Source organism: Filicampus tigris, chromosome 2 (assembly GCF_054856515.1).
Source record: "Filicampus tigris isolate MCC_2025a chromosome 2, RoL_Ftig_1.0, whole genome shotgun sequence".
In the NCBI taxonomy this organism is placed as follows: Eukaryota; Metazoa; Chordata; class Actinopteri; order Syngnathiformes; family Syngnathidae; genus Filicampus; species Filicampus tigris.
Window position 1 is genome coordinate 10,938,506 of NC_141218.1, and position 13,384 is coordinate 10,951,889.

The 13,384-nt window shown below is 42.4% G+C and overlaps 1 protein-coding gene across 26 annotated transcripts in view; it reads left to right on the forward strand.

Annotated features, from left to right (window-relative positions):
* The window catches only part of map7d3 (MAP7 domain containing 3), a 37,067-nt gene that overhangs the window by 22,399 nt on the left and 1,284 nt on the right, over positions 1 to 13,384 (forward strand). For 13 of the 26 annotated variants that reach the window (XM_086024510.1, XM_086024518.1, XM_086024517.1 and 10 more), the window contains 10 exons: positions 3,494 to 3,631; positions 5,170 to 5,320; positions 6,641 to 6,861; positions 8,455 to 8,578; positions 8,690 to 8,975; positions 9,043 to 9,096; positions 9,173 to 9,239; positions 9,886 to 10,036; positions 10,530 to 10,801; positions 11,436 to 13,384. The exon at positions 11,436 to 13,384 is cut by the window's right edge and continues 1,284 nt beyond it. In XM_086024510.1, the coding sequence (XP_085880636.1) occupies positions 3,494 to 3,631; positions 5,170 to 5,320; positions 6,641 to 6,861; positions 8,455 to 8,578; positions 8,690 to 8,975; positions 9,043 to 9,096; positions 9,173 to 9,239; positions 9,886 to 10,036; positions 10,530 to 10,801; positions 11,436 to 11,443 (1,472 nt within the window). In that variant the 3' untranslated portion in view covers positions 11,444 to 13,384. Of the gene's footprint in view, positions 1 to 3,493; positions 3,634 to 5,169; positions 5,321 to 6,640; positions 6,862 to 8,454; positions 8,579 to 8,689; positions 8,976 to 9,042; positions 9,097 to 9,172; positions 9,240 to 9,885; positions 10,037 to 10,529; positions 10,802 to 11,435 lie in introns of all 26 variants that reach the window. The other 13 variants (XM_086024512.1, XM_086024521.1, XM_086024519.1 and 10 more) reach the window with 3 other exon arrangements.

Genomic DNA, 13,384 nt, shown 5'->3' on the forward strand with positions numbered 1-13,384 from the left:
GCATGACTTGTAAAAGCGGTAGCATCTTGCTGTGCCTGAGCCGTAGGGTTTTACTCCACGATCTATATTTTTCCTGTCCTGCTTTTGGGGGGAAGCATGTCCAATTTCTCTTTTTTTTTAAAAATGTATTTATTATTATTATTTTTTTTTTTTTGGTTTTAGGCAATGCAGTTTTATTCATACAGTATAGCACATTTCATACACAAGGCAACTCAATGTGCTTCACACAAGCAAAGACACAACAGCTACAAGCATTTCCAAACAACGGTTCACAAAATTCAAAAGCAAAGCAGAGAAAACAAAAGTAGTTAACAAATTACTAGAATGTACGTTGACAACATTTAAACACATTAACAGAAAACTTGAAAAAAAAACATTTAAAAGTAAAGAAATAAAAGTAGTATAAAAGAAAAACAAAATATTTAAAATTGTTGAGAGGACCTTAATCATAGGTATAAGAAAAAAGGAAAGTTTTTAACCTGGATTTAAAAGCATTTACACTCTGCGATTTTAAGTGCTATTAACTGAGTTAAAGTGCTGAAAATAGCTTTAGAATAAATCTATTCAATCTTCAACGCCCAATTTTCGGAGAAACTATAAATCTGGGTCTTGCTTCACCCTGCGGGAGCTGTGTGGCATTATTTTGCCATAAGGTTGAAAGTTAAATGCGTGCATTCATTTCCATCTATTAAACCGCTTGGCTAGCTCATCGTTTTAATTGTTACATCACTCATGGTTTGAAGACCTTTGAAAAAGGCTTCGGGAATATGATGTAACCACAGTTGATTTTTTTTTTTTTTTTCCTGAAGCCTGAAGCATTGACTTTTTGTTTGGTCGGGGTAAATGCAGCTTTTAAGTGGCCGGCTGGCGCTCGCTACGTGTCATACCATTTCAATCAATGACAGTGTAAAAAAAAAATAGCAATGTTTCAGTGTATAAAAAAAAAAAAAAAAGCAGTTGAGCATGATTTTGGCGTGTTGTTGATGGTGAGCCACGGTATACGATAGTCTATCATCTTGAAGGAAGTGATGTTTTGTACAAGTAACTGAGGCAGGATGGCTGTTTTTTGATTATAAGTGATTTTGGAGATTCAAGTATTGTGCTCGACAGCCACAAAATACAGGAGACCCTCTTTCTCCTCCATTGTTTATCCGTTCAGTGTGCGCATGTTGAATGCAGCGTGGTTTTCGCAGAACTCTTTAAAAGTGGAAAACCGAGCATACTGTATCAGAACAGAGCAGCGCGTGTATAGCTGAGCCGGTGCGCAAGGGTAAAGCACCATTTGACACCGCGGCGGCCATGTTTTCAAGTACAGTAATTGCCAAAATCTAGTCACTGCTCGGCTCAGCTGGTGTTTACAGTTTGCTGTTTGCAGTTTGTATGAACCATAAATATCATCAGCAAAGCTGACTCATGTGAGAGAAAATGCTGGTAGCTTCACGTACGTATTGACCGACGCACATCCAGCTCACATGTAGTGTGCCTTCTCGGCTTGAGCCGATCAGGCCTCCCTCGACCGGCAGCATTTCTCGGCATCCGAGGAGCTTCTGGGTCCATGCTGGGAGATTTTCTTTAAGCCGCTTACTTGTTCTCGTTGTGTCAGAATGAAACTGTTGTGCTGCTACAGGTGTTCTGGCACCAAGATCAGAGACCCGGTGGCGCCAGGTGGCGTTTTACTGTACAATATAGTGGGAAGAAATGGTGCTCGCGCCATTCAAATAGCAAGATATATTCTTCTCTGCGGTAATGTAAATGCGGCTTGTCACTTAATTAATGCCAGAAAAGTAATTAAATGTGTGTAATGTACAGTTAGATGCGCATAGTCTCATTCAAAAATACAGTTGTTTTTTGTTCTAGGAAGCCATTTGAATCTCTGCAACACACTCAGGCTGTGTAGGTTTTTGGGTGTGTCGTTTATCGACCAGCCATTAAACACCCATTAGCACTTATGGATCGTGCGCTGCAGCGGAAACATGACCCGTCTACAGTAATAGTCGCAGCGTCACAGTGGACAGGAATTGCATGCTTCATCATGGACGCAGAATCACAGAAGACACTTGTGACTGATCTTTGGCAACGAGAGTCCTCGAGTTCGCCGGATTACCATGACTAATCCCGCAATCTGACACAGCAAGTCGATAGTCAACCGACAACAGGATGACCTGCCTCGCAGAAACCAACGCTTTTCAGTCAGACTGCCATCATTTGGCTGCTCAGCATCGACGTCAAAGATTAGTCGAGCTTGCTTGCTCTTTGTCATCCTGTCTTGCGAAGTATTTAAAATACGGTCCTGTGTCGCTTACTGAGGATCGCTCACTTCGACTTGGTAAAATGGTCACTCATGGGACAGACCCATATGTTAGCAATGACATTAGTAGGGTTTCTTTCCACGTAGGTTTAATAGAAGCAGATTAGTGCTATGGCAGTGCAATAGGTCACACTAAATATTCAAATTGATTGCCGTGATAGCATTCCTAAAAACAACAAATCTAATGCTGATCTTCAACTTTTTAAAGACCCAATACAATGGTGACCCGATTTGAGTTGTTCAAGATACAAGCCGTTGTGGTTGATTTTGATTTGATCTGGGAGCAAAACAATTAGAAGAGTGCTCTTTAGTGGCAGTAAACTCAACAATTTGAGTTTTAATGTCAAACTAATATGCATTATTTAAAAGTACTATGTAACTTTGCCTCATTAAAAAAAAAAAAAAAAAAAGTCCACTAGCTTAATTCTAAAAAACACTGCAAAACACCACGGACTGTAAACAAATAATATTGGCGTCTCAGTCTTACAACCATTAAAGCATTGGCTATGTAAACTCAAACGGTGCATCAAATCGTGTAGAGAGACAATATAACCTGTCATATGTTGATTATCCTTTACAAAATGCGACTCATTTTACTGCAGTTTACTGACTCGTCTTTGTGTCTGACTGAATTATGCAACCCACAGTAGCCACAGATTGCACACACCAGAAGGAACCACGATGAATTATTCATAATGCACAAACTCTTTATTTCTTTACATTCTGTTCATCAATGTTATCAGTTTTTTGTTGATATTGTCAGTGTATTTATTACACACTAATATCCTAATATTGGAAATGGGTGTGTTAGTGTTTGCTTTCTGTTCTAGTTGTTGTTTTTGAACTGACACCCACATTTTGAGTTTGCGTGGTTTTTGCGGTCCTCTGTCCCTTTGTGAACACCAATTGAAACTGTCGCCTGCTTCAGTGCTACGTCTAACAAATTGAATTTATTTTCCCCCCTTAAAAATATTTTTCCTGCCTTTCAATCACCACCTGTCATTCATCCTGCCCTCCTTCTCACTATCTCCCTTTGTGTCTAATTTTTCTTCTACCCTTTTTGTTTTCTTTCTTTCTTTACATCTTTTGGTACTTTGCGGCTTCGCTGCCAAACCCGGCCTGCTTGTCACCCCTCCCCGCTGGTTGTGCTTGCCCGGCCCTGCCGATGACTGTGTCCTTTACCAGAGTGTCACCTGTGTCCTCGCTCAGCCTCCGCCACCCCTCTCCACCCGCCACGCGGGCCATTGCGCAGTCGCAGCATCGACCGGCAGAAGAACGGCATGACCACCTCCGTGTCGGCAGACGGCGCCCTCGACCCCTCGCTGGTGAGACCATCTCTTTTTCAAAGCCAAACAAAAATCTCATTCACTTTTTTTTTTTTTTTTTAATATGGATAACATGTGTCCAATCTACCTGGATTTCTATGATATGCAAGCATTTTTCTTTAGAATTAGATTGGTTTCAAGAATAATGGAGAGGTGGCCATCTGCCTCGGCTGAATTTTGAATTAAGGAGAGGGAAAGTGTTGGAATAGTTGTTGGGGTGAGCTGTAGTGCACATAGTAATGAAGTCGGCCATGGCAATAACGTATAACAGTCTAATACTTGACCATGAATAATCCGCCAACTGTGTGGAATGTGTTGCCGATGAATTGAGGCAAAATGGAGTGATGTTTGGCTGCAACCAGATGTTTCACAGTTTATTTTCCCGTTTTCGGGGTTAAAAGAACAATCTAGTGTCTGAACAGGAGTGTCGCAATTTCCCTTTAAAAATGACAAATTGTTAAATTTCTCGTTGGCTGATTAACTCATTCACTGCTAGACATTTTCAGACCCTCCATTACCCTAACGTTTGGGAAGAAAATGTGAAAATATACTGTAAATAAATTCCTGGGATTGAATGGCTGGACTGTGAAATACGAATAAATTCCTCAATGGCGGCGAATGAGTTAATCTGCAACTTTGAATGCAGCAGCAAAGAGACTAAACATAGCATTCGTGCACAGGATAGTGGAAAATTACTAATTAAGCATAAAGGAGAAGAAAGCAATGCATTATGTGAAATTGCCTCACTATTGGCCTATATAAGATTATCTAAGGGATGGTTCCAAGACAAGCCTCAGCCAGCTCTACTTATGTAAGTTTTATCTGCCAGGAAGTAGATATGACATTTGCCAGTCAAAGTGCTTTAGCTGAATGCAAATGACAGGGAAGTTGTATCCCGCCGGCGCTCTCCTCTGCCACGGTGTTATCTATTGGCGCTAGGAAGCGACGTCTGTCACCGTTGTCGCTCGCTGCCCGCTCTCCGACGCAGCCTTTCAGTCCACGCTCTGTGAGGCTATGAAAGGCCTCGTTGACATGGCATGAGACAAACTTGTGGCCTGATTATGGACAGATCGGGTCATGCAAAGCAGACTACACCCTGAGCCTGGGGCCGTTTGACTTTCCGTCTCTTTGTCTCTATGCTTCCCCGCACTGATTGGTGTATAGATAGTTATTACCTTGTGGTTAGCGCTACGTAATGCTCCTTTTTAAATGATATCTTTGTGTGTTATTTTCAAGCGTCTTTGGGTCAGCTCATTGTGTTTGGAGTGGCTTCTTTTTACACTGGTGCTTTGTCTCAAATTCGAAAACTAATATTTGTCCCTGGTATCCTATCCAAAGCTTGTAACCAGAGCTAACATGTTTTATTTTGAGAGCAGACTAGCCACGGACCCCTTTTGTGACAAATCTAGCTCAGCTTTCTGAATGGCATAAAATGACACCGTTCATGATTTCACGTTTTTGTGGCTGTGTGAAAGATGTGATCTGATGTAATCCTAGTTGCCTTGAATTCATTTTCCATCTGTGTGCTGTCTGTGTTGGGGGGGAACCAGAACAAGCAGGAAAAAACATTTACCTCGCCCGGGCGGCAACGCCCGCTCTCTCCATCCATCCCTCTGGCGCGCACCCGTTCGCCATCCCCCGCCCCAAAACCATCTCCAAAGAGGACTCCTTCCCCAACAGCATCAAAGTAAGAAGCCAAACAAATGTTACGTTTCGCCGCACCTTTTCAGAGGAAATCAATGCAGGCGTTCCTTATTAAAGGCCCTGTAAAATGATTTGAATGCAGATTTATTTCCAAATACATTATCATGTTTGAAGATAATTGCTGAAAATGTGCAAAGACTGCGAGTGATGTAGTACTTAATTGTGGGGATTTAACGTGACGCAATTTTTCACCGTTTGAGTTTTCCTGGCATGGCTGCTTAAGACCACCTTGTTAGGCACGAGTGCATGAGCGCAAACGTCATGCAGATAAAGGCAGATGAGCAAGGGTGGAGACAGGGGAGTCCGACTTGACAGCCATTGTGTGAACTGGCACGTGGGGCCTTTTTTGACTGCCTCATTGTTGACCTTGAGTGTGCGCGTGTCATAGAGAGAAGGCCAAAAAGCCATGGGGGGGAGAAATTATCATCTGACATGACAGCCGGTTTGTGGTGAGTGTCAAGTCAAGTCAAATTTATTTACATAGCCCTTAATCACAGGAAAGTCTCAAAGGGCTTCACATATGCACCAGATCATATACACGACATCCCCTGATCTTAACCCCCAGGAGGGCAATGAAAAACTAAAAAAAATAAAATAAAAAAAAAAAGCATCAGGGGAAAAGTGAGAAATCTTGAAGGGACCACAGATGGGGGAATCCCCCTTGCAGGATGATCAGGCTGCAATGGTAGCCGAGTGGGCAACATTGAACACACATTATAGTGCTATACAGTGTTTGTTAAAGTGATGTAAAAGTTCATCAAATGAAGTGCTGCAGGAAGATGACATCGCTGAAGTGAGCAGGGGCCCAATGGTCAATGTAGAAATCTCAGAGGATGCGGTCAGCCTCCGATCTTATAGCAGTCAGTTGCTGTTGTATCGAAACAGCAACCTCCAATTCGGTCGTCATCGCCTCATTCCCAAGCCTGGGAAAAGGGGGCGGATAAAGAATAGAAGCGGCAGTAAAGAGGCCAAAACAAACAGTTCAACTAAATGAAGAATCGTACAAATAAGTCTTAAGCCGTGTTTTAAACATTTCTACTGAGGTAGTGCCTCTAATATCCGCGGGTAGGGCATTCCAAAGCATCGGTGCCCGAATAGAATAGACTGACTGAGTGAGTGAGTGAGTGAGTGAGTGATGATTAAGCAAACACCCCGCAGCATTTGAGCGTGGACAGAAGTGCTATATTGTTGATGCATGTGAAGCCTCGTTTTGTATACGTTTTTGTAACATCACTCTGGTATGCCACATTTAGAAGACATTTGTTTCACTTGAGAGTTTAATGAGATTGTTTTGTTCTGAAAGGCAAAATTCAAAGGGGCGCCCACCCTCACCTGCAACGAAACAACATCCCCCATCCCCTCAGCCGACGTCAGCCAAACCCCCTCCGATCCAGAAACCAGCTCTCACCCCACCAGGGCCCACTACCCTGCGAAAGAGGGACTCCCGTTCCAAGGACATGTTTTTACCTTTGCAGGCTGGCTTGCCACAGTCGTCTGACTCGAGCAAATCCAAAGAGAAAGACGGTGAGCATCTTGGCATGGAACCCGCAGTTAAAGTATAGTCATGTTTGTTTGTTGTTTTTATTACAGTTTATTTCATGTTTATTGATTGAATGGCTGGAACTTTTTTCAAAGAATTCTTAAATTGTGATGCTACAAAAACAGAAGCATAAAAACATCGTCATTATTGTTCTTTGTATTCAACACAACACAACACAAGCATTGTCACTGATTGCTGGCCTGATTTTTTTTTTTTTTTTTTTTTTTTTTTTTTCTGGCCTGCTTTCGCTCTACTGCATACTTTTGTTTGTCTAGTGTACGGTGATGTGGCAGCAAATCTCAATAGAGCAGCTCATGCAAATCCCTGCTACTGTCACTTCCTGTCCCACATGAGAGATGTTGATGCTGCCATCTTCTGGATAGACTTGTGCCCAGCAATATACAGCGTCTTCATTTGAAATATCTGAGTAACTACATGTTATTGGCAAACGAAATTAAATTGGCCTCAGACTGAAAAGTGGAAACTTTACTTCTCAAAATTGCAAAACACAGTCAAACTGACATAGATTTCATAGGTGGCTTTATAAAGCTTCAAATGCTCAATATTCGCACCGCTTGTGACACAACACTTTTCCTTTCCCCCCTCCTCTTTTGAGTTTTATGCCATATACAGATCTGCTTTCTAGTTGGGGTCATATGGAATTAGTTAAGTCAAATGTATTTATACAGCCCTTAATCACAAAAGAATCTCAAAGGGCTTTGCAAGTCCAAAGTTGACAAATATTAACGACATCCTCTGGTCTTAACACCACAGGAGGGCAAGGAAAAACTCCCAAAACTCCATCTGGGGAAAAATTAGAAACCTTGAGAATTATCTCGATCATGCTCATTGTGCATGACTGACTTTTCAAGCAAATTTTAATACAAAATGTATTTCACTGCAAAGTTAAAATGTTAAAGCAACTGAAAACGTTTTAAGTTTAACATTAAACTCGGTTACTGTTTATAAGTCTCGTTAGCCTTGTTGCGCAATGTCTGATGCTGCAAACCCGAACCAATTCTTCTCCTGTGCTCTACTCAGTGTAAACAGTGCGTTAGCCTACAGAAGCCGCCAATGGAAAAAATTGATTAATTCGATAAATCGTCCAAGCCCTAGTAAGCCATGAGCAAGCCTCATGTGTGCATTGAGAAATTATCACTATCACATGGTCAATTTCACTTAATTGTTAAAAAAAAAAAAAAAAGGATTTACTACAAAACAAATCTATCTATGCTTGGCTACCTATGCCAGTGACGTATAGTGACAGGCAGAACAATTAAATGCTCTTAGACTAGATGACAAAATTAACTCGTGTATCCACTTACTTGCAGAATAATAGCTTTGCGTTCAGCTAAAAAGGCCCGCGGTTTCCACAAGTACATTTGTGAGTAGATTGGGGGTATAATTATTTTTGTACTTGTGCTTATTGTGACATTTTTTTGGGGAGCGGTGTGCCATGGGATTTAGCTAATGTCAAATATGTTCCTTGGCTCGATGAAGGTTGCGAAGCACTGAAATACAACCATAATGTTGACACAGCAATCATATCCCTTCTATTTGTCTTTCCTGCCTGTCAGATTCCAAGACGGGAACCAATTCTGCTGCTGAGGCAGCAAAGCTCTTGGCGGAGCACCGCAGACAGATGCGTGAGCAAAAGGAGAAAGATGAGCAACTCAGGATACAGCGTGAGGAAGAGGAGAAGTGAGCTTTTTCACTATTCCCTCATGAGGGGCATCATCAACGCAGAGGTTCTCTCCCTCCGTCTCAAGTGTAAGAAAGAGAACGACGAAGCCCTTTTGTTTGCTCTTTCAGGCTCAAGAAAGAGGAGGAGCAGCGTCTGGCAGAGGAGGCTCGACTGAAGCGCGAAGAGGAGGAAAAGAAACTGGCGGAGGAGAGAAAAGTGAAGGAAGCGGAGGAGGCCCAAAGAGCGGAGGAAGAGCGGGAGAGACTGGAGGTCGAGGAGGCTCTCAGGCAGGCGGAGCTGCAGAAGGAGCGGGAGGAGGCTGAGGCCAAGGCCCTGGAGGAGGCCGAGCGGGTCCGCCAGGAGCGCGACCGCATCATGCAGCAGAACCAGCAAGAGCGCATGGAAAGGAAGAAGGTAATGATTGCAGATTGTCACCAATCTGGTAGGAAATCAATAATATATGGAAAACGATCTGTTTCAGAGAATCGAAGAAATCATGAAGAGAACCAGGAAAGGCGATGGAATCGACTTTAAGGTGGGAAATTGAGGACATTTCTGTTTGTGATGTTCACGAGAACGTGTCATTTACAAGTGTTGTCACTCCAATCCAGAGAGATGACGACAAGGAGCAGGAAGACAATGAAGACGGAATGGACATGATGAGCTTTGATGCAAAGTGTATGTTCTCATCAATACCACTTTATAGTACCCCCCCCCCCCCCCCCCAAAAAAAAAACAAACAATAAGAACCATTGTCAGGTTTATGACAACCTAGGAGCCTCTAAACAACAGGCAGGAAGAAAACAAGAGAATCTGATTCTTTATACTCGCGAGGAGAACAGACAGAGATGTGCCAGTTAAAATGCTTTACAATACTTATAAGAGTAAATATGGGATAGCTTATGTCCAATTATTCTAACAAACATCATCTGGAAGATGCTAATTCACTCTTAAAATCAAATCTTTTAAATCTGTACGATATTGCGGCTTATCAAAGTGTGCTACTAATATAAGTACAAGGCTGGAAAACAACAAACAGATGCAAGTCACTTGGCAGGCAGATGCTCGTAAGTTCTGTTCCTGTGTCCAGGCCCCGAGTTAGCAAATCAGTTCAAACTACGATGCCCGTCCTGTATAATTAATCTTTTTGGGAATGCGGTTTTGATGGTGGTGTTATGTATTCAACAGACCAGAAAACTTTCAAAATCTGTTTCAGAAAAGGAAATTGTCTTTTTTTTGTACTGCAACGTTTGCAATAAATGTTCAATCAAATGAAATAAAATGGTTGAACATCTGTTGACTTTGTATCTGATCTCCTTCGTAGGTGAAGGTCAGATGGGGGACGTTGCCATGGAGATGCACAACTGTGGCGATGGAGTGCTGCAAAGAGAAGAACCCCTGGGCTGCCTGAACGGAAGAGAGGAAACGGACGACAAGGAAAACAACAACGCCCCGGACGAGACTCAGGCACTCAGGTAAAACGGCCTTGAAACATTCACCCACACACACAAAAAAAAAAAAAAAAAAAAAAAAAAAAAAAAAAAAAAGGGTTACATTTGCTCTCTACAGAATCACATAAGTGATTATATTTGGCACATCCCATGCTGGCCAGAACTAGCAGTTGGTTCATTCTACATCCCTACAAAGCCTTTTAAAGTCTTAAACTATTAACGATAAAATGATTACAGCGTTTGCTTTTACATAAGTGCAGGCAGTGGATTTATGTCATGGAATGCAAGCACGCTCTATTAGCGCCAATAACTCATGGCCAAACATTACATAAGACAACATCGTTAGTTGTCCACATGCTGGATTCATTTGTCGAGCTCCCTTTGAGTCACTTTAAATCATTAACACGGCACCAGAAAGCTTTGAACAATATACTCACAACTTGACCTACGCAGTGTGAAATATGGTTGGGAATCACCGACTTGCGGATAATCGTCACACTGGCCTACCTCTCTCCAGTCCAGTTCAAAAGAGCCGACTGGTGGGGGGTTCCGAGTTCCTGAACGAGCAGGACTCGGCCAAGGTGGAGCTGGTGTCGGGCCTGGGCGGCAAGTCCAACCAGTGGAGCTTCGAGGAGCTCATGGACCGCAACGTCCACGCCAAGACTCACGCCCTGATCCAGGCCGAGGAATGTAACCCGGTCCTGATCAACTGCGACGGGCCGGACGGGACCAAAGCAAGCCCAGTGAACTCCCTGCATTCCTCCAGTCAAGCCATCGAGACTCTTTCGGGTGAGCAGAGTTTTGCTGTCTGGGTGCTGCTGACGCGTTAATACTTTGTCACTTTGCGTTGAGGCTTGAGGGGATTTACCCAGCTGAGTAGACTACGGCGTACTATGAATTTCAGCCATCCAAAAGAGCATGTTGCGCTATTAATCCGAGCAACAGAAAATTCAAGGTAAAGCTTGTGTGACTAGGCCACTCATTTTCGGGAATCATTTTGAACGTTTTTGAGTGTTTTCTTGTCGGGCCATGACAAGTGTTGCGTCGTGGAGGTAATCATCATTGTTGTTGTGTGGGTAAGATTGTTTTAGTTTTCATTTATTTTTTCATTTTAGTCAGACTTTCCGGAAGATGTTCCGATGTGTTGCTTTCTCCTGGGTTGTTTGTTGTTGTTTTTGGAGTTGTTGGAATGTTCATTACGGCCACTCTTGGGTTTCTCTTCCAAACAGTGTAGAATCAAGCAAAAGTCATCACTCAAAGCTATTTCTCAGTTGCTCTGCCTTGGTCAAATAACATGTAAGAATTAGTTCACTAGTTTTGTCAGTGGACAACTTTTTGACTGTTGCCACCCGGACGAACTTGTGACGTTATGATGAATCGTCTAATCCAAAGAATCTTAAACGGTCTTCTCGTCTATTTGCAGAGATTTGACGCTGCACCCACCCGGCCGGCCGGCACGGAAGAGCCTCTCCACTGTTGCACTCCTCACCTTCCTGAGCTCAGTTGTAAAGTTTCCAAACGGCTTCATCTTCCTATTAATTCCAGAGGGAGGAGGCCAAGGTGAAATGTAAAGACCTCGCCCCAAGTGCTTAAGTGTCTCATCTACAAGATGACGAAAGCTTCAGGGAAATTCCACGTTCCTTCTTCTTGCGTCGGGTCTACTTCTTCTTCGTCTTCTTCCTTTTGTCGTATGTGTGGTGATCCAGGTGTTTTTAAAGCTTTTTTGGGGTTTTTTTTTTGTCTTTGTCAGGGGTCCCCTGTTGTAATTTATTAATTAATTTTGGCTTGTTTGTCATTTATTTAGATGTGTTCCTTTTTGTACGAGAGCGTTTTCGGTGTGCACCCACGTTAAAGATGTGCTGTTCTCGTATCTCTCGGGGATTTTGGCACGTGGGTCGTCAAAATTTGCTTGACCGACTGCTGTCGTTTTGGCAGCATCTGACAGTTATGGCCTTACCCACTTTTTTTTTTTTTTTTCACAACTCCACTTTGGGTTTGGAGGAAAGAAAAAAACAAAAAAAAAAAAAAACAGGATCACTTCTGCACCCGTTCCTCTTGCGCGCATGGTTTTCTGTCGTGGGAAGTATGGAAAGCCGTTTGAGCATTTATCCTTACTGAGGTTTCATTAACTAGTGTGCTCCTTGTCCTCACTAATAAGTGACTTCAGTGCACCATTACAACGACTGTCATACTTGTAATCATTTGTTTCCCACTTCTAGTGACACTAGACCCACTAAAGCCCAATGAAACGTAATTTGTAAATGACTGCGCTGCACTAGTAATACTACTAGGCCCAAGTAGTCAACATTGTCATGCACTTGCAGGCTCTTTATCAATTATATTAAGATTTATTTACTAGTATGTGCCTCAATAGTAAAGACAATTCAATAGATTAGTAGAAAGACTATCTTTCACTCAGCCTCCTCGTGAGGACAAGGTGTCCGCAAAGCATTTGCGGGGCTACTAGTGCACTATCCGCCAGCCTTGATATCCAGCTTATGGTCCATGTACAAGTGAGCTCTTTGTCTTCATTTGTAGGACAACTTTGGCAAATTAGTGGGATAACCTTTTTTAGGACGGAAGAGGAACTGTACTAGTTGACATTTGCATGCTACTACTACACTTATTTAATATCTTTGGTAAGGAGGCTAACTACCAAATGACACATGCCTACCAGTTGGGCGTGGCAAAGTTGTTCACTAGTAAGTTTTAATTGCAAACCAGTATGGTACAAATGTCAGTTGTAAAAAAAAAAAAAAATGTTTCGAGTAAGACAGTCGTTTCTACTAGTGCACTGGATTGTCTCAGTAGTGAGAACAAATGGTGTACTAGAACATGGACCTTAAGGTGGCTTTCAAGAAAATGAAATAATGCTCAAACCCCTTTCCATATGCTGTCCTGGCTTGAGACACCCTGCGTTGCAGTCTGTTTTTGGCCACGAGAGGGCATAGCATTCATGCGTAAGTTTCTGTAACAACTCTGAACTGTTTGTTTCTATCCAGGGCTCAGTTGGCTTTGTTAAAATTTTGTACATTTGTATATGGAGCTTCTGTTTACTAACGTTGGTTTTAGTTTATGGCAGTCTGTTCCTTTCAGACAAAAACAAATACAGGAGAATCCCCTTGTTTTAAGTCACATCACCGCGTTCCATCGTCTTGTTCTCTGCACCTGCTAGCTGCTACATTCTAAAGTAAAAAAAAAAAAATGCATTTCAGCTGTTTTTTATTTAATGTGACACGTGGCTGTTTATATATGAAAATACAGTTCTGCATATATTTAAGTGTTTATGAAATCAGTGTTAGGCCAATGAAGCCATGATGAAGGCAGAGTACCGACTGAGAGTGGCCGACAATTTTGAGCCTTCAGCTGTCG